Raw genomic sequence first — 23627 nt, 5'->3', positions numbered from 1 at the left:
AGTCGCTATGGATTTCTCATTGACTTAAGTAGGTTACACCTGTATGGTACAGACACAGCTTTGTGTGTGTGTCGCACTAAACAAGAGAGGTAGAAATGTCCTTTGGTGAATGAAACAAATGCATTTTACTGTCCTAGTTCTGACAGTCTGCCTTTAGCATTACACAAAAAGGGCGCTGATTTCTTTATTGTAGGTAATGATAACCCTTCTCTGTGTACACTACACCTTCATGTTTTCTTTTCACTCCAAAAGTCCTAAGATATAATGACGTTTTGTGGACAGATGTAAAGGCCTGTCCCCATAGTACAAATATATACAAGTGAATGCGGAATGACAACATTGGCACTTGAGGACAAAACATACATGTACTTTGATAATTGATTTAATATCATCCAGTGTTGAGGAGAATTCTATTTCTTCCTTAAATAGTAGAAAATAGATACATACTATATTATCTATAACATTTTTAATGTCTTGAAACAACAACAGTAACGCTATATATCAAAAGTTCAAACACAAAACAAAGGAAATTTTGGCACCTGAGAAAGATGGACTCCTTCCAACTTCCATAGGTGGTATATCCTAACAGCTTTGGTCCAGTGTTAAACATTATTCAGTAACTTCAGACTCTTTGCCTATAGATATAACCTTACTGGAAACATAATGTTAGACATTAACATTACGAGGACTCAGTAGACCATCATAATGGTAGTCTACAAGATGTGCGTTCAGGGTTATTCAACTTAGTTACTTATCAACTTAAACATAATCTCAATAAATTCTTCCTGAAATAAGGCAAATGAGGCCTAACATTTTCCAACATCTGTGATGTTTGTCTTCACTGTTATGACCTACTGAAATCCACAACAAAAAACATCATGATAGCAGAGAAAATAATGAATATGAAAGAAACCAACTACAGCAATATCGTAAGCTTCAAAATAATAATTCAAAACTAACATAAGAAGTGTCCAACAAAAAGAAATCAATTGCATCATGTTCCCTTACTTTTCAAATAGAAATATGTCAAGTTATGAAAGCAAATCATTATGTACTCCAGAGCACTCGAAAAAATAAATATCTGTGAAAATAACAAAATTGGAAGTTCCTAGTACCTCCTCCAGGGATCAGGAATAGCATGTAACGAAGGCATCTGCCAGAGCCCATGTTCCCTTGCTAACCTATAGATCGATGTGACCTGTCTGACAGTCACACAGTACGAAAACAGCTTGTAAGGAGAAAGGAACTTCTAAACAGGTTTTGTTGAGGTAACAATCTTCTGCCATTCCTTGAAAACACCTAAGGCAATCCCGGGCAGAAGATCTGAATGGTTGCCCAAGTGCTGCAATTCCTCCAGGTAGTGAAAAGCAGCGCCCCCTTACAATTAATGTGACATCTGCAGCTCCTCCAGGTCCAAAGACCTAAGGCTGACCAATCTATACCTGGCCAGATCCTTCCTGGTCACAATCCCCATCACCTGAGAGAGGAATGAGATCAGACACAAGTCAAGTCTGTAGTTAGGAGAAAGTGGTCAGCAGACTCAGCACTGAATTTGATGGCTGTCAGTCATGCTAATTGACAAACAAACACAAACAATACAGAAAGAAACCTAAAACATCACTCAATCATTTTGAAACATATCTTCATTCCTAAATGTAGACATTCATATTGTAAAGATGAAATGAGGACATGTGAGAAAATTTAAGCTTACCAGGTTATCTTTGTTGACTACAACCAGGTGTCTCAAGCCCAGGGCACGGAATAGACGAAAGACTCTATGCAAGGATGCATCCTGAAGAAAAAGAAAACATATTAGCTTAAGTCATTGGGACAAATGATATGGTGTAACATTTCTCTTTTGGGAACAGAATTCTGCTAAATTGTAATATTCCTAATGTACACACAGCCCATACAAACTGGACCACATGACACGTATAGTATCAGCACTATCTGTAGAACTAATTGATGTATACCTGTAGAACATGCTGTTCAGTTTTCACAGTTAACATCACATTGAGATTCTCACCTCCGACACTGTGTAAGGAGCAGGGTTCATGTAAGGTCGTAGATCGATGGAGCACTCCATTTCTTCAGGTGATATGTTGAGTTCATGGATGGATGGGAACCTGAATGACACAATGACAACCTCATGTTTTAGCCACCATGCAGATTTGAAACTCATGACAAACAAAATAAAGGGACAAAACATAATTAAATCATACAATATACATGTATATGTTCATAGTCCATATGCACCTTGGGTAGGCTTCTCTAAAGTCCTTCATCTCCAGGTTTCTCCTGATGGCACCAGTCTGGCCTCTTTCCAGGAACATCTGCAAAAACAAGCACATGTACAAATGTACAGTGTTACATTAAAAAATATACTATAAAAGGTAGTAGCAGCACCATGCAAGACAAGATGTTGGTATCAAGCATAAAGGCTCCTGTTACTATATGTACATTTACTGCTACTTTTCTGATGTGTGAGATAGAGCTACATGGAAGGCTGAAATCCTGGTCTTGCTACATGTAAAATGTAAACACGACCGTAACTTTGAACAGAAAGCTTTCAAATTAGAAAAGAAAAGGGTTCAGTTACGCTGGACTGTTGGAATATGAAATGTACACTATTTTCCAATTCATTCAAATCTCAATAACTAAACATTCCTTATGCAGAGATCGAATATCAAAACATGATGTGACTGTAAATGTCTGATGTACATGTTGAAATAGAGTTGAGCTGTATCCTGACCTTCCTTTTGATGAGAACCAGCAGGTGAGACCTGAGGATGAGCCCACGGAACCGACCTGACGTCACCTGATCAGTCTGGAAAAAAGTAACAAAACATGTACTGTACTGTACAATTGTGCACAAAATCAGTCGTATGCATACCACAGGTGATACATTTCATCTACGTACAGATGGACATCCAGCAACATTACCTCATCAGGCACATCCACCACAGGGAAGCCGTTATGGTTGGAATGTGGCTCCTTCAGAGCCTCCACAATCCGCCCCACCTTCTCCACCTGCTGCAGGGTCGTCACAGGGTGGCTCATCACCTGTCTGGGGAAATCAGTTGGAAAACAAGTTAAAGCCAGCAGCCTCACATCATACATGAAAGGCTACCAAAACTGAAAACAGATATCATTGAAGAGGCTTACAGGACCTATAGATAGTCTTGTGATCTCACAAGACAAGATCCCCCCGTGATCAAGATGTACTGAGCAGACATTGACAATTTGTAGGTACGTGTCTTATTTGTTTTATAACAGTCACTGACTGACAAATATTCTATCAAAAACAAAAACTTGAAAGTGCACGAAATCTACATGAAAGTCATTTGATCTTTAGAAGTGTAAAAGGGAAAAAAAGCCCCTTAAAATCACTGTTTGAAACAGTTCACACAAAAAAAAGCTTATGAAGTGCCCATGGCATGTTGTTTGAAATGAGGAATAAAACCTTATGAATACTTTTGGTCTACTCAAGTTGCTAGGTGAAGCTTACAATGATAAAGATAAAAACCGTGCCATGATAGTGTCCATAAACAAACCTTGCTGAGATGGTGGTGGAGGTGGCTGGAGGCTCCCATCCCAGGATGGGCACACTCATCAGTCGGATGTGGATATCATACAGGCCCTGTGCTCAACATAATACAATTATCTCAAAGATATACTACCGACATTATCTGTCATAGTACAGTCTGATAATAACACTGAATGGTCAATATTGCCCTATAAAGTATACACTAAATATTTGAGTGAATACAGTAGAAGCCGTTCAATTGCACTCCCCATTTGCCTGCACATTTTGTGTAATTATCCGGATGGTGCAACAAAGCGAAGTTATTCAGCTGGACCGCATTGCTATGAGACTTTGAGATTCTGTGCAATTAACAGAAGTGTGCGTTCATCTGTTGTGCCATAAACTGGCTTTTACCATAGTCCAAAACAGTTCAATCATCTCCATATCAAAACTATAATCATTTCAAATCAAATTCTGCTCACCTCATTGAAGATGTCTCCCACCCACTTGGCTATCAGCAGGACCAGCATGAGGGGGAGGCCGTACGACACGTTCCCCGTCGCCTCCATCAGAATTACAGTCAGGCTGATGGTCATACGAACAACGCCACCTACCAGAACATTTAGGAACAACAGTATTGGTAAAAGCGTTGACTTTGACCATTGATGAAGAATAAAAGATTGCACTATTTAGTGAAAAGACTGAGACAGATGGTCTTATTTCACCTCCATAACACACTGCAAATTAGTACGAGCCAAAAAACGTATGTCAAGCAAGTACCACCAGTGCTTCATCTATAAAACCAACTACAAGTATCAGATGTTTGATAGCAGACACAGAAAAAAGCAGAATTGAAGGTGCAGAAAGATTTCTTACCTAGTTGCGCAGCTGCCCCCATGAGTGCATAAATCCCAGGAGCTGACCATGCCTGGAAGAACACGTCACTCTGTACCACAGCAATCTTCACACAACATCACTTACCTATCAGTTAGCTGTCTAAACTATGTTAGCCTTACCAAGTCTACATTTTGTATTTCTAAGGTTGTAAGGTCAAACAGGTGAAGCAAAGATTTTACAATGAGAAATGTTGGATTAAGATATTCTAATCATTGTTATTACAAGAAAATATACAACAGCAATTGAAATTATTTCCACTAGCAATAAAGGTTGATAAATATTTTGACTTGTTGTTAACACAACAAAAATACTATTGAAAATGTTACTAAAAACAGTTGTATTATCAGGTTGAAACAGTCGTGATAAGCTGTAACCATAAAAAAAGAATGATTATGTTGAAGGACTGTACTTACAATATTGGGTACTAAATGGCTGACACCGATGCCGAACAGTCGCCCCCACCCTGCACCACACAACAGACTGGGGATGAACAGTCCACTGGGCACACTCAGGCCATACGTCCAGCAGGCCAGGATAAAGTAGATCACACAAAACACACTCAGGGTCACAATGTTGTAGGAATCTAGGTGAGGAAAGGAGAAAAATGAGAAAAATTTATGTGACTTTTAGCCTAAACATGATCATGATGAGCTCAAGATTCGACAAGGCTTATTCAGTAACGACCAGAAATACTGAAAAACAAACAAGGCAGCTTGCATTATGTTCTTTATATAATAGTGAGGATATTTGATTTTGGGGGGTATCAAAGTTGTCTTACTAGGTGGGTCGTGGAACAGACTCTTGACACTCTGCTCTGGTGTCTGGAACATCATGGTTGCCATTGTGCTGTATTCACCATCACTGCAGAAGAACTAACATAAGAAAACAAAATAAATATACAACATCCACAATAGCATACACATAACGATGATTCAAAGATATACTGGATCAAAAGGAAGAGCTTCAAGAAAACTATGTTCTACAAGAAACATTTGATTTGGTAAAGAGACAATTCACTCTTTCCTGAGGCACTAGATAATACACCAAATTCTTATCTCTACTTATATCACAATTTGTTTTTACTTCTATGTGAAGCATACAGTAATGAAAAAAACACACTAACTTGAAGTGGCTTCTCAGAAGGGTCCTGACCGAGAGGTTTGCAGTCTCGAGACACATAGATGGAAACAAAAGCCAGGGTGGCTGTCACTATGGCAACCATCATTGCCTCCACAACCTGCATGAAGGGCTTGTACACATACCTGGAAAGGAGATGCAAACATGGTTTCTCCTGTTTCAATGTTGATACATGTATCTGTAACAGTTTCAACAATAGAATGATGCTAAGAAGAGTGACAGATGTCACTTGAAACATCTGGAAGTAATCTAAATAATCTTATCCAGTTGGAGGGATTGAAAATTGTCTTTAAACCTGGATTTTTTACCTGGATGTGTTACCTTTATGAATGTATTTCCATCAATACTACGTACATACCATAAGTGCTATCAAGAGAGCCATCTACTGTAAAAAGAATACAAATTCGTATGTTTAACTTTCTCCTCTTCTACTGACAGCACTCACAGAAAAAAACAGATATTTGGTACTAACTTCATTCTGAAGATGCAGATCTTGTGGTTGACAAAGTTGAAAAGAGCCCCAGACAAACCACCTGTCAGAACAAAAGTTAAGGTATGATACTCAGGAACACTACTGCATCTAACAGGCATACATACATAAATGTTGTGTAGTTTCTGATATTCTTTTTCTTGTAAAATACTTCACTGATGTAATTGAACTCCTCACAACACTTTCTATAATATGCAATATGAAAACATCTACAAGTAAAAAGCTTCTCTAAACCAAAAACACCAACAAACTATGTATAGTATAGGTACATTGGTTCTCTACAAGGTAGCCAATATAAGTAAACCCTCATAAACCCATAATACATTTAAGACAAGAGGGAGAACTAGACTGGTTCACATACCTGCCACACCCATCAGGAGGAACAGAGGGATCTCATACCAGAAGTAACTCACTCCCTGGGGGAAAATGTGGTAACATATATAACTTCTCTTACCAAATTTCAGATGTGTAATGATCATTAGAAGTGGAGTAAAATTATTTGCTACATGATCATGAAACCTAAAAGATGTGTATCCTAATGCTGTAAAATGCAACTTAAACATTCATAGACAAAAATACTTGACTGTCTTCTATTTCACTTAATATACTGTAAACCATACTTTCAGGTAACATTTTGTGGACTTAAGGTACCTACTTCAAAACATGGTTAAAGAATAGTATGGAAGCTGTCAAAACAGGCAGTTAACGTACCGTAAACCTGCCAAAATTGAGCAATCCAGGATAGGCCAACTCTCCCGGTCGTCCGAAATAAACACTCAGTACGATGTTCAAGGTGAACAGTGTTGTCACAGAGCAGAAAAACTACATTGTTGGGACAACAATACAATATTATTGGTTAGGATCAGACTGATAAACATGTGAAAATGGCCAATGCAGACAGCACTCAGCTCATGTATGATACTGTAAATGCATTTAAGTTCGCGGGGATTTAATTTCGCGGTAGCGGGAAAATGGACTTTTCGCGGTGGTTTTAATTTCGCGATATCACCATGTACTGTAGTCTCTTACTGTTATGGAAAAATGTTCGCGGTGGTTTTAAATTCGCGGTGGAGCGGCCGCCGCGAAAACCGCGAACATTAATCCACCGCGAACATTTCTGCATTTACAGAGTCTTTACAGCTGTCCTTGGTACTGAAATGCCTACAGTTAGTTTCATCAAATATAATATAAATTTAAAGCACTTGATATATTGATACATCAGGAGGCATTTGACTAAACATACTAGTGCTTTGGAAAGCTCGAATGATTCTGATTTTTGCATTTGAAACTACCAGTATAGGGCATTCTACAAAGTGAAGAATACGTACAGAAATGACCAACACGAGATTTGTGACAACTTTTACATATATCTTATACATTTTTGCTTGTTTGGTGTCAACTCACAATTCTCCAAGTTAAAGCCTGGTTCCAGAAGCTGGCTCCCTCCTCTAAGCTGAACAAAACTCCACCTGCAGACATACATGGTAAATCATCCATAACATTCAGTACAATACGTGAAACCTTAACATTGGTTACCAGAAAAATATACAACTGTTCTTACAATATTTTTTTTCTCAAAAATAGACCATCCATGCAATGCTACTGGATGTTTTTGCCTCTGGCAAAACTAGTAATGTACAGAAGTTACTTACACTTACATTTTTGATAGATTAAAAGCAATAATGATGCAAGCAATTTATTTTGCAAAAGCATACATATAAGAGGATCAGTTCTCACCCACTGGGGCACCAAAAGCTGCAGACACGCCTGCTGCTGCCCCGCCCGACACAAAGTCTCGCTTCTCTGTGTCTGTTCTGAAGTATTTGAAAATCTAGGTGCCAAAGGTCATTCAGTATCATTCACAATGACAAAACATCCTTGTGTACATTGAGCAGTATTCTACACAGTAAAGATATCTTTCAGTGACTGATATTTATTAGCCTCCAATAGGCCTTGCTACGGGGTTGCGGGGATCAAAGAATTTGGCAAAAAAATTGGGAAATTTGGCCAGGGGAGTCACATCAAGGTAAACTTTCCCCCTCTGGCCAGCCAAACCCTCTCGTAGCAAAACTCAACTGGCAATTTATTCTCCCTATAATGGCCAGTGTAGTTAGTCTGACAGAGGCTAGATATTCACCTTGAGGTCTCTCTTGAATGTTGTTGACATCCCCTGGGAAACCCCAGCAGCTATCACTGCTCCAGAGTGGATCATGGGACCTTCCTGTTACCATGGAAACAAAGATGATCAAGTCAATCAAATGCATATGACATTAAGTCACAGCTTTTCTCCTTTTGACCAATCTCTTTTGCAAAGAAAGGCTATAATCAACTACCTGGTATCTGGTAACACTGAACTTTTGAAATGCCTGAGTGCATGTGTAAACATTCATAAGTTACTTTACTTTTACTTTTTATTTATTTAACCAGGAGTAATACAGCTCAGGTCCAACCTAGACCTAGTTACTATTAGATTGTGAATGAATAACTTTTCAAATTTAGTACAGAACTTCAGAAGTAGCTAACATACCTTTCCAACTGCAAGTCCTCCCGCAACAGAAAAGACAACACCGATCACTTTGCTGATGAGTGTCTAGATGTAAAGGCAAAGCAATATTTTAATATTTTTACCCTTATAATCAATCCATATTAATTACAGAACAACATTGACAGAATACTGTACACACAACTAGCATAACCTATTAGACAGGTTACTCCACTTCCCCTTTCATATAGATCACTTCAAGCTTCAAGCCTGTAACTACTTAAATGATGCTAAATAAGAAAATCTAATTACCAGACAAGTGTGATAATCTTTTATGTTCCTTCCTTACCTTAATCCTGACTACATGTGGGACCTTGACACCATTCAGGTAGCACTTGATCTGTGGTATCCCACTGCCAGCTGCAACAGGCTGGAAAATAATGGAACAGTATTGGCTCTATCCCCATCGAATGACTTAATAATCTGCCTTATACCTGTATTGCATAATGACAGATAGTATTTGATGACAAGACACATCATATTGAAAGTTATTAAAAAGCTGCTTACCTCTCCATAAGCTACCAGGATCGCTGCAAAGCAGACAAAAAGGGCATCTATGGCGACCCACAGTGCAAAGGGAATGGCGAGGCAACCTTCTTCCACACAACTGTCAATCCCTGTGGTACAGGTTAAGGGTAACACTTTGCTGAGTAAATATTGTGTACTTTTTATGTCTTTTAGTTATACTTTTGAAAATAAATACTAAGTATATTCTTTGTTTTTTCAGACCCTTCACTGGCATGTAAGGTAGCAATTTTTCTTGTTGTCCCGGTAGCAGGGAGGCATTGCTAGCCCAAAGCACCTCCTCGAACACTGGATCCCATTGTTACATCCCATGTGAAAGATGCCCCAGCCGAGATGCCCTATCCAGGACTTAACCTAGGGCTACCAGTAACAGTAACCAACTACTCAGGAGCTCGGCTGTAAGGCTGCTACCAGTTGAGCTACAGGGGCATCCCAGATTAAGGACTACATGAATGAGTACAGCATACAAAAATACATTTTGTCCAAAGGATACATGACTTAAGCAGACTGTACTTGAGTCCAGCCAGCTGATGCACCAGGATGTCAATCACAACTCCCACCAGCGCTGTCAATATGCCAATCATCAGCATCACCACCCAACGGTTGATATTGATGCGGATGAGTTTCTGTGGTTCACAAATTCCGTTATTCAGCATTACAGTTTGTATGTAATACAATACACAAAAGGTACAGTACTATTTCGCACTACACACTGACTGACATACAATTTATAACAAGCACTAGTAATAGTTTTCTGTGAATATGTGTATGGCACCTATACAAAATGATGAAGTTAAGAAGAAAGATTGTTTCCTCAAGTTGGTACTATATCATCAAGATAACAGAAAGGGATGAAACCCTCTTTCTCTGTCAAGCAAATACCTTACACTGAACTGAATGAGTTCTTTCCTTGCAGGCTGTGCTCTGTTGATAACAAAACCCATGACATTGTCCCATAGCCATGGCCCATGTGACACTCTATCCTAACATAATGGTTACATCTAATACAAGGTCATACCTTATTGTTAGCAGCTGCTTCCTTGACAAACAGGCTGTTTTCAACCAGGTCATAGTCCAGCCCCTGAAAGTAAAGGGTGAACATTTTTCCATTCAGCACCACGAATTCGTAATCCTAATCATGTTTCTATTCTGACAAAATGAGCCAAATATCTCTCCAAACAAATAGATATCTTACAAATCTCACATTGATTAAAGCATATACTACTACAGTCAGGGTACATCATTTTTCTTCTCTGTTTCAGTGTTGGCAATTGAAAATGTATATAACATACTAATATCAGTCATTACTAAACTGAGAATGATGCAGAATGAATGCCCATACCTCATATTTTGCTGAGAGCAGCTTGGCTGTATCCTCTGTAGCCTTCTCTTGTGGACTTTCCTAAGGAAATGATGATCAATTAAGCTACATAAAGTACATTTTGTGATTTACAAAACATTATCTACCGTATCAAAATTGCACAATCAAGTGCCCAAGACAAAAATTTTGACATGTTAGATAATGCTCTCATCTATTTTCTATTGCCAAATGTTAAGATTGACTGCACCTTATTTTCTGTAATGTACTCAAGCTATCATCACTGAATTCTTACTCATATATTTGATATAACTCATGATATTCAACAAATTACCTTTTCTGGAGATCCCCCTGGGGAGTAGATGACAGAATCATAATCTGGTTCCTCAGGGTCAAACTGAATGGTGTTGTCAATCTGAAAAAAAAAATGTGTATAAAAGAACTATAATCACAAGATAAGACAAGAGTCTGCAGTCCTTTCCCTGAGGTAATAATGACGGAAAATCTACTTTGAGTCTGGAAGATAAGACTTGACATTATGTGTCACTAGTCCGTGAGTCAGCATAGAGTGAAATAATGTAAAATGGCGAAATACTTTTCTTTTATTTGGGGCAGTTCAAAACTAATATCTCCTCCTTCTTCTTTCATACTGCTGAGCCTCCAATGCTAGAGATTAACGGCAGATAATCTGAACCCTCATTATTCTGCCGGGTGCCATAATATCGCCACAAGAGATCTAGAAAAATTACATGTATTTCAAGTGATGACCGAAGCAACATCACTAATCCTGAGGTACAATCTTCAGAAGGCTTCTAACGTTAGTATCTAATATGATTCTTTTAAAGGGATGGTAGTATGGTGATGATGATGATGGCACCTGGCAGAATTATGAGAGTTGGTGTTACGTGTACACACGCTCTTCAGCTTCAAAATAGGGAAGAGGAAAGGATGTGTACGTTACACCAAGGAAGTTTAACCTCCTAAAGACCTTGGTTACACAACCATGTGCACACATTCACAACAATCAAATTATATGAAAAAGCGTTATGCATTTAACGTTAATACTCCATGCGCCTTTGATACATAATTTAGAACATGTCAAAGTTGTCAACAGCTAATTCTACACGACACAAACCACAGGTAGAGAAATTCTCATTCTGTCCTTACACCAATACTCTCTTGTCTGCATCTTCTGTTGTATAAAAGAGGCGTTTTTTCGTCAGCCGTTCTGTCAACCCCTCCATCTTGCGTTGCCGCCATGGCTGGTCTTGACAGGGGTTAAAGGTTACCGGTCATATGATGAGGCGATGACGCAATGTTTCTCATTTGTTGCATTTGTCACAAAAGACATCTACATTTATCAAAGATCTTCTATATAGACATGGCTTTGGGGTGGAAGATTTGTAGTAAAGGGAATTCTATTGATTAAAAGACTGACTGGCTGATCTATTGTTTGACATTGCTGCTAAATACCGCATGAACGACAGCAGCTTTAAGTTTTTTTTTTATTTGTAATTTTCACACACACACACACATATATATATATATACAATGTATATGTATAAAGAGAGAGAGAGAGATACATAGATAGATCATCAAGGAGGTTTTTTTTTACCTCCTTGGATAGATAAATATGAATGTGCGATCTTCACTTGAGACGTTGAGTGAAAGAATGCGAGCAACCTGTTGATCATTTATTTATTCATTTATTCATTATTACCTGTTGATAGGGACTATATTGTATTATTGACAAGCGTGGTGCTCAGTTCTTTAACGTTAGAAAAGCCTATTAAATGAATCAACTTTAAAATCACCGAAGATCCTCTTTTGACAAAAGTAATTGTATACTATAGCTAACGTTAGTCAGAGCATTTACTCGTTCCTACACAGTTCATACCGAGGGAGGATACTCACTCCCCGGCTTACATATCTCAGATACAAATCCTGATCAAGTCGAAACGTAAAGCGGTGATCCTAATGCTAGATACTACTAGATAGAAGATGGGCGTGATTATGTGAAAATATGGGTTCCTGCGAAGCAACAGCCAGCGTAGCTTTTATTGGCCACTCGATATTTTCGATTCATTCATTGATTACGTTGACTACGCTGAATCAAGGAGCTTTTATGTATTTACAAAAGCTCCTTGGATGAATGTACGCGTTTTTGTTGTGTTGTGAATTGTGATAATGTCCCCCGCTGTAGTGGAAAAGCTGAGCGTCTATTTGACCTAGCCAGTAGCCTGGGTACGGGTATCAGACCGCCGGACTGTAATAGACAATCACTTCGGTCCGGAGAGCAATTTACTCCGCCGCCAACACAACTTGACTGTCTCTCGTATAACGGTATCAAGGGTAAACTCCTTGGGCAGACTTGCCCTTGCTTTGTATTGAAAACTCTCGAACGTTTCAAATTTACTAGAAAGAAGCGAGATGTACCCATCATGTTTGCTTAGCACCTTCATATTGTATCTTGTTGCATATGTCTGTTATGTGACCTCTACCTAGCTCACAAGATCTTTCATTTATTATTTAGCAAATACCAAGGATAATACTACGAAAAAGGGATGAGCTAAGTGGTGCAAGTATTCGTACAGGGACACGATACAGAACTTTCTGGGAGATGTGGGTGGCCCTGAAAAGGGCCGGGGTATGCTGGTCGGGCGGTCAGTTTACTTGGAGCTGGTGTACTTGGTGACGGCCTTGGTGCCCTCGCTGACGGCGTGCTTGGCCAGCTCACCAGGCAGGAGCAGACGCACGGCGGTCTGGATCTCCCGGCTGCTGATGGTGGAGCGCTTGTTGTAGTGCGCCAGGCGGGAAGCCTCAGCGGCGATACGCTCGAAGATATCGTTGACGAAGGAGTTCATGATGCCCATGGCCTTGCTGGAGACACCGGTGTCGGGGTGCACCTGCTTGAGCACCTTGTAGATGTAGACACCGAAGGTCTCCCTCCTCTTTCTCCTCCTCTTGCCCTTGGCTCCGGCGGGCCTGGCCTTACCAGCCTTCTTGGCGGCTTTTCCTCCTCCTTTTGGCGGCATGTTGTTCTCTAGCGATGTACAGAACGAATGCCGGTGGGTGAGTGTAAGAGTTATTTATAAGAGAGCTCATGCAAATTTGGGATCCTAGTCGGCTATTGCGGACGTGGTAGAGAGCAGGGCTACCGCATGTAGTTTGCAAGAAAGCCTGCCAATAGCGACGGCTCCGAAAGGAGATTTGCATGGTGTTTGATGAGACCAATTTCGACCAAAATTCAAACTTCGGCTCACGTCGATGGACCTACGAGAGAGCAAGCTACGCTTTCGTGACTTGCAAGCACAAGGATCATGAAAGTTCAAATTATATCAAGGAAGTCTTTTTTAACGTCCTTGGTTATATACACCCAAGTTTGTGTTACATGCACACATCTACAATCTACCAAGGACATGATCTACAAATACTTTAACAAGTTAGATTACAAATCAAAATAACTGTTCTTTTCTATTGGCTAATGTTACCAATAATGCTAAAATCTGTTGTTGTTTTATTTGCTGCGTTCTTGTAAATTCAAGTTCATCCTATTATCAGCATGGGTTGTCATTAAATAAATAAGTACTGAGGCATGACGGGAATCAACCTAGACTTTGACCCAAATGTAAGTTACAACTACAAGTTCAGCAGCAAACGAAGCCAGCTGGTGCCGTGGTGTAGCGGTCAGCACGCACATCCGCATGTTGTACCCGTGTCCGCCTGTTGCCGTCGCAAACACCGCGGCTGGTCCAGGCGGCGCGGGGTGCGTCCGTGTGAGGCCCCGGTTCGACTCCGGGCGGAACCGGCTACTTTTCATGATAGTTTTGCTTGCAAAAACCTGATCATGTCTGCCTTGTGTGTGCTATATTTGAAACCTTCCGCCTGTCTTGGGTGTAATACCTTATGCTTTTAAAAATGACAATGATTTGCATGTCCTTGCCCATATGGGACTAATACAGTAATTACATAAAACGTTTTTCAACTTACTGTAAACAAGGAGCTTTCTGTAAAGAATCATTAGTGTCAGAGACAGAACAACTATACGTTTACATCTTCATCTTCATCTTCTGTACCCTCCAAAAACCCCGCTGGGGTGTCACTGAGGGGGGGGGGGGGTGCTTGCGGATTAGGGCAAGGCAGCCAAACCGGCCTTAAAGGCCTCGACTGACGGGGCCTGGGCAGTGTGCCCCGGCAGTCCGTTCCACTCGACAACCGTGCGAGGGAAAAAAGAAAACTTAAAACAGTCTCTTTCCTCCTAAAAAAATAGCAATAGAAATAATTGCCAACATGTGCATGATTAGCTCTTTTGAAACGTTTGGGTGGCCCTGAAAAGGGCCGGGGTTTTGTTATGATGGGCTCTATGCAGATTTGCTGGCAGTCTTCTTGGGCAGGAGTACGGCGTGGATGTTGGGCAGCACACCTCCCTGGGCGATGGTCACGCCAGACAGAAGCTTGTTCAGCTCCTCGTCGTTGCGGACGGCCAGCTGAAGGTGACGGGGGATGATCCTGGTCTTCTTGTTGTCACGGGCAGCGTTGCCGGCCAACTCGAGGATCTCAGCGGTCAGGTACTCCAGCACGGCGGCCAGGTAGACTGGGGCGCCGGCACCGACACGCTCGGCATAGTTGCCCTTGCGCAGGAAACGGTGCACACGGCCGACAGGGAACTGAAGCCCCGCACGGGATGAACGGCTCTTCGCCTTCGCACGGGCCTTGCCTCCTTTACCTCTTCCAGACATTTTCAACACGTATGTTTACGTACTTTGTCAGATCAAAATGCTGTACCTCTAAAATACGTCGTGCTCCTTTTTATAATAGTCCGATGGATTAACATTGTTAACCAATGGAGTGTCATTATTCTTAAACAGATGCTTTCGATCACGTCCGAAACATTGTAGCGAATTATTGAACAGTCCCTACCACGATGTAGGGGTTCCAGCTCACGAGCATTAATGGTTTATCCCTATCCTATCTCACACGTGGTTGGTGTAATATCTACTCGCTGATTGGTCAACAGTAAAATATCGTCTCCTATTGGTTGGCTCTTGAAACCTCACATCTGATTGGTAATGTGTTGAGATTGGTTGCTACCTCGCCGAGGTCCGAAAATTCGATACATATTCCAGCTTTGACCCTCTACCGGCATCTGATCAACTACAGAATCACTATGTCTGGACGTGGCAAAGGAGGCAAGGGACTCGGAAAGGGAGGCGCTAAGCGTCATCGTAAGGTGTTGCGTGACAACATCCAGGGCATCACCAAGCCCGCCATCCGTCGTCTGGCCCGCCGTGGTGGTGTCAAGCGTATCTCTGGTCTCATCTACGAGGAGACCCGTGGCGTCCTCAAGGTCTTCCTGGAGAACGTTATCCGTGATGCCGTCACCTACACCGAGCACGCTAAGCGCAAGACCGTCACCGCCATGGATGTGGTCTACGCTCTGAAACGCCAGGGCCGCACTCTGTACGGCTTCGGCGGCTAGACTACCTGACTCGCAAGAAAGAAAGAACCCGGCCCTTTTCAGGGCCACCCACATCCCCCAAAAGAACTGTATTGTTAACACAACTTTAGTGTATTGTGAGGCCACCAACTTAAGAATAAATACCGGTCTGCAAACGCTATAGTAAGCCTGCCTAAACGGCCCCTACACCTTAATCACTATAATTAAGTTTTTATGGAAAACGCCGAACTGACACTTTGATCTTGTGACCGCTGTAGCTGAGATATAACATTGCAGTAATTATGCAAGAAAGAATTGCCTCAGATTGTGATCGCTGGAGATGCCTGTAACCAGGCTTTTGTAGACTACGTAGGTTATTGGACCAAAAGTTTGAAATCTGTATTCCTCTGGTCGACATATTTGGCGTACATTAAAGCCTTTTTTGTGCATTCATACCTCTATGGGCTGGGTACAGGTCGTCAATGATTATGAAATTTTATGATGATAATAGTAATCTTTATTGCATGTTCATGCCAGTAGGCTGAATGTGTCTCTATATAGGACACATCACAATACTATCGCTAATCTAGCGCCTTGCAATTAATAGTGATAGTAGCCCATGGCTACTTCCCCTCAGCCAATGAGGAGCCCCCATTTTCTGTTGATATATCCACTTAGCAGACATATAACACATGACAATTGGAACATTTTTAGTAGAGTAGAATAGCGTAGAGTAGCTAGAAGGCTTGATATGCTTCGTTTCTTCCCCACCAGCCTCTGCTGGGGGAGTACGAGTATATCATGCTCAGATGCTGTCGATTTGGCCGATTTCAACATTATACGTGATGTACATTGTATATATGGCAAAGGAGGAACGGAACCTCTTTGATATGATTATACATTTGTACTAGTATTTTCCCAACAAACTCCAAGTTTTGTTCCTGAACTTCCTTGGTTCCTGGTCTGTTATTCTACTGCAATTCACGAGGGGGCGCTTTTGATCCATGATCTTAGCATCCATCATGGCGACTTCTCAGGCTCTGTTGGACGCCCGTTTGAGGCACTTGACATGGTCACGTAAAAAAAAGATTAAAAAATTGCGGTGGGCTAAATCAGGCTGTCAAAGGTGTCCTCATAATCCCCACGAGTTGTTCTATCTGCCTTGTGAATCTCAAGCGATGGACTTTTACGAGAAAGTATATATTTGATGTCAAAGTTGACCGATTTTCGACAGCTTTTTCTTATGGTTTCGCCATTGTTTTCAGGTCGAAATACGCACCGTATGGGGGTTTCGGGGTGTCCGCTTAGTGGGCGAGGTTCAACTGTTTCCGGGTCACGCTATACCGTTGCGGCAGTCACTCGGGACCTCACTCGGTAGTGTACACAAGTACTTTTGATGGTGCTGTCAGCGTTTTATCATGTTACGTCAAGTAATATTGAAATGTCTTTGAAGTATAAGACAGCACTATGATCTGTAAGGTGTTATTCCAATAGGTTGCGTCGTGGGTAAAGTGACCTGTAGGTAACGTTACCCGACAAAGGCTTTTTGCATCTGACTGTTAACTGTTGAAGATATTAGATACATTGCTCGCGCCTGACTGAGGGATTAACTAAGATTAGAACAGTATATAGCTAATTAATAGCGAAAAACGTGTTCAGAAGAGAAACTGTGCCAATTTGAATGACACAAAAAATAGCGCCGTAAGAATTGTAACGTTATATAGCTAACTTGTAGCGGAAAACGTGTTCAGAAGACAAACTGTGTCAATTTGAATGACACACCTAAAGAACCGTTGTGCGCTGCTTTAAGTGTATAAAGCTAACTAATAGCTAAAAACGTGTTCAGAAGAGAAACTGTGTCAATTTGAATGACAGACTTACAGAACAGTAAGAACTATAACGTTATGTAGCTACATGTAATAGCGCAAAACGTGTTCAGAAGAGAAACTGTGTCAATTTGAATGACACACTTGCAGATAGCGCAATAAGAAATGTACATAGCTAACTCATAGCGGAAAAAGCGTTCAGGAGACAAACTGTGTCAATTTGAATGACACACTTGCAGATAGCGCAATAAGAAATGTATATAGCAAACTAATAGCGGAAAAAGTGTTCAGGAGACAAACTGTGTCAATTTGAATGACACACTTGCAGATAGCGCAATAAGAACTGTATATAGCAAACTAATAGCGGAAAAAGTGTTCAGGAGACGAACTGTGTCAATTTGAATGATACACTTACAGGTAGCGCAATAAGAAATGTATATAGATAACTCATAGCGAAGTGTAACGTGATCAGAAGACAAACTGTGTCAATTTGAATGACACACTTGCAGATAGCGCAATAAGAACTGTATATAGCAAACTAATAGCGGAAAAAGTGTTCAGAAGACAAACTGTGTCAATTTGAATGACACACTTGCAGATAGCGCAATAAGAAATGTATACAGCAAACTAATAGCGGAAAAAGTGTTCAGAAGACAAACTGTGTAAATTTGAATGACACACTTACAGATAGCGCAATAAGAAATGTATATAGCGAAGTGTAACGTGATCAGGAGACAAACTGTGTCAATTTGAATGACACACTTGCAGATAGCGCAATAAGAACTGTATATAGCAACCTAATAGCGGAAAAAGTGTTCAGGAGACAAACTGTGTCAATTTGAATGACACACTTGAAGATAGCGCAATAAGAAATGTATATAGCAAACTAATAGCGGAAAAAGTGTTCAGAAGACAAACTGTGTAAATTTGAATGACACACTTACAGATAGCGCAATAAGAAATGTATATAATAGCTAACTCATAGCGAAGTGTAACGTGATCAGGAGACAAACTGTGTCAATTTGAATGACACACTTGCAGATAGCGCAATAAGAACTGTATATAGCAAACTAATAGCGGAAAAAGTGTTCAGGAGACGAACTGTGTCAATTTGAATGATACACTTACAGGTAGCGCAATAAGAAATGTATATAGATAACTCATAGCGAAGTGTAACGTGATCAGAAGACAAACTGTGTCAATTTGAATGACACACTTGCAGATAGCGCAATAAGAACTGTATATAGCAAACTAATAGCGGAAAAAGTGTTCAGGAGACAAACTGTGTCAATTTGAATGACACACTTGCAGATAGCGCAATAAGAACTGTATATAGCAAACTAATAGCGGAAAAAGTGTTCAGTTGACAAACTGTGTCAATTTGAATGACACACTTGCAGATAGCGCAATAAGAACTGTATATAGCAAACTAATAGCGGAAAAAGTGTTCAGTTGACAAACTGTGTCAATTTGAATGACACACTTGCAGATAGCGCAATAAGAACTGTATATAGCAAACTAATAGCGGAAAAAGTGTTCAGGAGACAAACTGTGTCAATTGAATGACACATTTATAGAACACCGATGTATGTAAGAATTGTATATATCAAACTTAAAGCAAAAAACGTGTTCAGAAGACTACCTGTGCCAATATGACACATTAGAGAACAAAGCTGTAAGAACTGTATATAGCAAACTAATAGCGAAAAACGTGTTCAGGGGACAAACTGTGTCAATTTCAATGGTACACTTGCAGAATAGCGCCGTAAGAATTGTATATACATGTAGCTAGCTTAAAGCAGAAAGCGTGTTCAAGAGACAAACTGTGTCAATTTTAATGACACACTTACAGAATAGCGCCAAAAAACTGTATATAGCTAACTTAAAGCATAAAGTGAGTTCAGAAGACTACCTGTGTCGATTTGAATGACACACCTATAGAATTAGCACTGTTACAACATGTATATATATTTAACTAACAGCGCAACGTGTTCAAGAGACAAACTGTGTCAATTTGAATGACACATTATAGAACAGTGCTGTAAGAACTTTATATAGCAAACTAATAGTGAAAAACGTGTTCAGGAGACAAGCTGTGTCAATTTGAATGACACACTTACGGAATAGCGCCGTTAAAACAGTATATAACTAACTTAAAGCGAAAAGTGTATTCAGTAGACTACCTGTGTCAATTTGAATGACAGATTTATAGAAAAGTGCTGTAAGAACTGTATATAGCGGAAAACGTGTTCAGGGGACAAACTGTGTCAATTTGCATGACATACTCACATTATAGCGCCGTAAAAACAGTACATAGCTAACCAATTTAAAAAAAAAGTGTTTAGGATACAAAATGTGTCTATGTGAATGACACATTCATAGAACAGCGAGGTAAATTTATTTTGACGAAAGCTTGCTCTAACAAAAACTTTTTCAATCGGATGATCATACTATTTAATTATCGCTTTACTTTACTTGTGTGTCATATGAATTGACACAGTTGCTCTCCTAACGAAGTTTTCTGTTGTAAAATGGTTATATGCAGTTCTTACAGCGCTTAAGCTTTTCTTTAGGTGTGTCATACAAATTGACACAGTTTTGTGTCCTGAACACATTAGCCGTTAAGATTTAGTCATACATTTGTATACTATACGTTCGGCGCTATTCTACAAATGTGTCGAAACAAATCGACACAACTGTGCCTTTGACTACGTTTTCAGCAATAAAGTTGTTAGGTACAGCCCAAAGTACACTTTTTACCAGTGTGTCATATAAATTGACACAAATTCTTTACTGTCCAACTTTTTCCGTGATCAATTTTACACACGTTAAACAGCGCTTTTCTAATTGTGGGTGATATAGATTGACACAGTTGTCCCACGGAAAAACGTTTTCCATTTTTAAGACACGGTTCAAACATCGCTTACAAAGGTGTCAGACAAATTCACACAATTTCCCTCCTGAAAAAGTCGTCCGCCATCAAGACAATTTTACACTGATTTCACATCGTGTTTCATAGTGTGTCGTATGAAATAACAGTTGTCCTCCTGACAAGGTTTTCTGTCATTTGATACAGTTGTCGTCCTGACCGTGAGGGTTTTCCGTTTTGTGAAATTTTAATAAGTTTTAAAAAACTTGTTAATTGACACAGTTGTCGTCCCGACCAAGTCTTCCATCAGTTTAATACTGTTTAATCATCGCACTAGTGTGCCATACTATCCGTGACAGTTGTCCACCAAAGTTTCCGTCATGAGGCAGTTTTATACTGTTTAACACTCGGTTATTAATTGCAAAGCCGTCCTCCTGACAAAGTTTTCTGTTATAAACTATTGTGTCAATTAATGTGACAAACTAGCAAACTGAATAGATATACCTAAATCGTATAATCATTCGATTGAAAAAGTTTTCGGCAGAGCGAGTTTTCCGTCATAAGATAGTTATTATGTGTTTCAAAAGTGTGTCATACGCTCGTATGATTGACACAGTTTTCAGCTCAGACAGCGCAGTACTAGATTTGACAGTTTACTTGAACAAGTTAGTATTTCAGTTACTTTAAACCCTACCATGGTCCAAACTCCAGTAATCAGTTGTTAATTGATATGAAACCGCATCTAAAGTCATATATATATACGAAGGAACGCCATTTAGTAAGAAGGGACCTTAGAACTTGTCTGACACACTTGCAGAAAAGCGCTGCCTGAACCGCGCTATTATGTAAGTGTGTCATTCATATTGACACAGTTTGACTTCTGAACACGCATTAATATTCCGCTTTAAGTTAGCTATATACAGTTCTTACGACGCCATTATATAAGTGTGTCATTCAAATTGACACAGTTTGTCTCCTGAACACGTATTTTGCTATTAGTTAGCTATATACAGTTCTTACGGCGCTATTATGTAAGTGTGTCATTCAAAGTGACACAGTTTGTCTCCTGAATACGTTTTCGGTATTAGTTTGTTATATACAGTTATTTGGGCGCTGTCTACAAGTGTGTCATTCAAATTGACACAGTTTGACATTTGAACACGAATTCTGCTTTAAGTTAACTATATACAGTTCTTACAGCGCTATTCTATAATGCATTGTGTCATTCAAATTGACACAGTTTGTCTCCTGAACATGTTTTTCGCTCCTATATATAGTTAGCTATATACAGTTCTTACGGCACTATCATGTAAGTGTGTCATTCAAATTGACACAGTTTGACTCCTGAACACGTTTTCCGCTATTAGTTAGCTATATACAGTTCTTTTAGCTTTGTTCTATAAGTGTGTCATTCAAATTGACACAGTTTGACATTTGAACACGCATTCCGCTTTAAGTTACCTATATACAGTTCTTACAGCGCTATTCTATAATGCATTGTGTCATTCAAATTGACACAGTTTGTCTTCTGAACACGTTTTTCGCTATTAGTTAGCTATATACAATCCTTACGGCACCATTATGTAAGTGTGTCATTCAAATTGACACAGTTGGACTCCTGAACACGTTTTTCGCTATTAGTTAGCTATATACATTTCTTTCAGCTTTGTTCTACAAGTGTGTCATTCAAAGTGACACAGTTGGACTCCTGAACACGCATTGCACTTTAAGTTACCTATATACAGTTTTTTTACAGCGCTGTTCTATGAATGCATCATTCAAATGACACAGTTTGTCTCCTGAACACGTTTTTCGCTATTAGTTAGCTGTATACAGTTCATTCAGCTTTGTTCTATGAGTGTGTTATTCAAATTGACACAGTTTGTCTCCTGAATACGTTTTCGCTATTAGTTTGCTATATACAGTTCTTTGAGCGCTGTCTACAAGTGTGTCATTCAAATTGACCCAGATTGACATTTGAACACGCATTCCACTTCAAGTTAACTATATACAGTTCTTACAGCGCTATTCTATAATGCATTGTGTCATTCAAATTGGCACAGTTTGTCTCTTGAACATGTTTTTCGCTCCTAGTTAGCTATATACAGTTCTTACGGCACTATCATGTAAGTGTGTCATTCAAATTGACACAGTTTGACTCCTGAACACGTTTTCCGCTATTAGTTAGCTATATACAGTTCTTTTAGCTTTGTTCTATAAGTGTGTCATTCAAATTGGCACAGTTTGACACCTGAATACGTTTTCCGCGATTACTTAATAGCTATATACAGGTCTAACATCGCTGTTCTATAAATGTGTCATTCAAAGTGACACATTTTGTCTCCTGAACACGTTTCTCGCTATTTGTTAGCTACATACAGTTCTTACGGCGCTATTATGTAAGTGCGCCATTCAAATTGACATAGTTTGTCTCCTAAACACGTTTATCGCTATTAGTTAAGCTACATACAGTTCTTACGGCGCTATTATGTAAGTGTGTCATTCAAATTGACACAGTTTGTCTCCCCAAGGAGGTCTCCCGAACACGTTTTCCGCTATTATTTCCCTGTATACACTTCTTTCTATAAATGCGTTATTCAAATTAACACAGTTTGTCTCCTGATGTCTACGAGAATGCCAGTTAGTTCGTTCGGAAGGGACCTTACAACGGGTTTACGGAAAAGGCTGGGCTGTCTACCTGGGCTGTCTAGCTGGGCTGTCTAGCTGGGCTGGCTATCACGTCAGGCTACTTGGACCTACGAAAGCCTATTGGGACAAAAGCTGTTTTGCAGTAGGGGTTCTTTGTGCTCAATGAAGAAGCTATGTGTGAAGGAACTGTATGTGAATGGGCTGTATGTGAAGGAGCTGTGTTTGAAGGAGCTGTGTGTGAAGGGGCTTTGTGTGAAGCAATTGTGTGTGTTACATAACTCAGAGGTTCTGGGTTCAAAACAGTTGATATGCCACCAATCTTGTGCCCTTGGGAAGGGCTATTAACACGACTTATTGTCGATCCTAATGTATGGGCGCAGAAGCCTGAACCCTGACAGCCACTAAAGAACG

The 23627-nt window shown here is 40.0% G+C and overlaps 5 protein-coding genes across 6 annotated transcripts in view; 2 read left to right on the top strand and 3 right to left on the bottom strand.

Annotated features, from left to right (window-relative positions):
* Positions 1–366: 366 nt before the first annotated feature.
* LOC118428954 (H(+)/Cl(-) exchange transporter 7-like) lies at positions 367–16965 on the bottom strand. 2 transcript variants are annotated; one of them, XM_035839274.1, is made up of 27 exons: positions 16915–16965; positions 11603–11681; positions 10770–10850; positions 10460–10519; positions 10136–10198; positions 9611–9743; positions 9100–9209; positions 8882–8962; positions 8578–8640; positions 8188–8271; positions 7788–7881; positions 7455–7519; positions 6762–6872; positions 6412–6466; positions 6033–6093; positions 5547–5685; positions 5202–5295; positions 4837–5006; positions 4403–4454; positions 4009–4136; positions 3555–3640; positions 2944–3067; positions 2753–2827; positions 2257–2333; positions 2027–2126; positions 1712–1792; positions 367–1477 (listed from the first exon to the last, which is right to left on the bottom strand). In XM_035839274.1, the coding sequence occupies exons 1-27, from the start codon at positions 16941–16943 to the stop codon at positions 1385–1387; spliced, it is 2388 nt and encodes a 795-aa protein (XP_035695167.1). In that variant the 5' UTR covers positions 16944–16965; the 3' UTR covers positions 367–1384. The 2 variants fall into 2 exon arrangements, with proteins under 2 accessions (XP_035695167.1, XP_035695168.1); XM_035839275.1 differs by lacking the exon at positions 16915–16965 and having other exon boundaries at positions 11603–11738.
* Positions 13018–13495, bottom strand: LOC118429025 (histone H2B-like). Its single transcript, XM_035839367.1, has one exon. The coding sequence runs from the start codon at positions 13468–13470 to the stop codon at positions 13105–13107; it is 366 nt and encodes a 121-aa protein (XP_035695260.1). The 5' UTR covers positions 13471–13495; the 3' UTR covers positions 13018–13104.
* LOC118429013 (histone H2A-like) lies at positions 14770–15189 on the bottom strand. Its single transcript, XM_035839352.1, has one exon. It carries the CDS (start codon positions 15172–15174, stop codon positions 14797–14799), a length of 378 nt encoding a protein of 125 aa, XP_035695245.1. The 5' UTR covers positions 15175–15189; the 3' UTR covers positions 14770–14796.
* LOC118429040 (histone H4) lies at positions 15565–16332 on the top strand. The gene has a single exon (XM_035839384.1). The coding sequence runs from the start codon at positions 15603–15605 to the stop codon at positions 15912–15914; it is 312 nt and encodes a 103-aa protein (XP_035695277.1). The 5' UTR covers positions 15565–15602; the 3' UTR covers positions 15915–16332.
* Positions 16867–23627, top strand: part of LOC118428499 (tuberin-like) — a 46429-nt gene continuing 39668 nt past the window's right edge. The window contains exon 1 of the mRNA XM_035838584.1: positions 16867–16909. The gene's annotated coding sequence lies outside the window, so the exon portion shown is untranslated. The remainder of the gene's footprint in view (positions 16910–23627) is intronic.

This window comes from Branchiostoma floridae, chromosome 13 (assembly GCF_000003815.2).
Source record: "Branchiostoma floridae strain S238N-H82 chromosome 13, Bfl_VNyyK, whole genome shotgun sequence".
NCBI classification, from domain to species: Eukaryota; Metazoa; Chordata; class Leptocardii; order Amphioxiformes; family Branchiostomatidae; genus Branchiostoma; species Branchiostoma floridae.
This window is presented reverse-complemented; position numbering and strand designations above follow the sequence as displayed.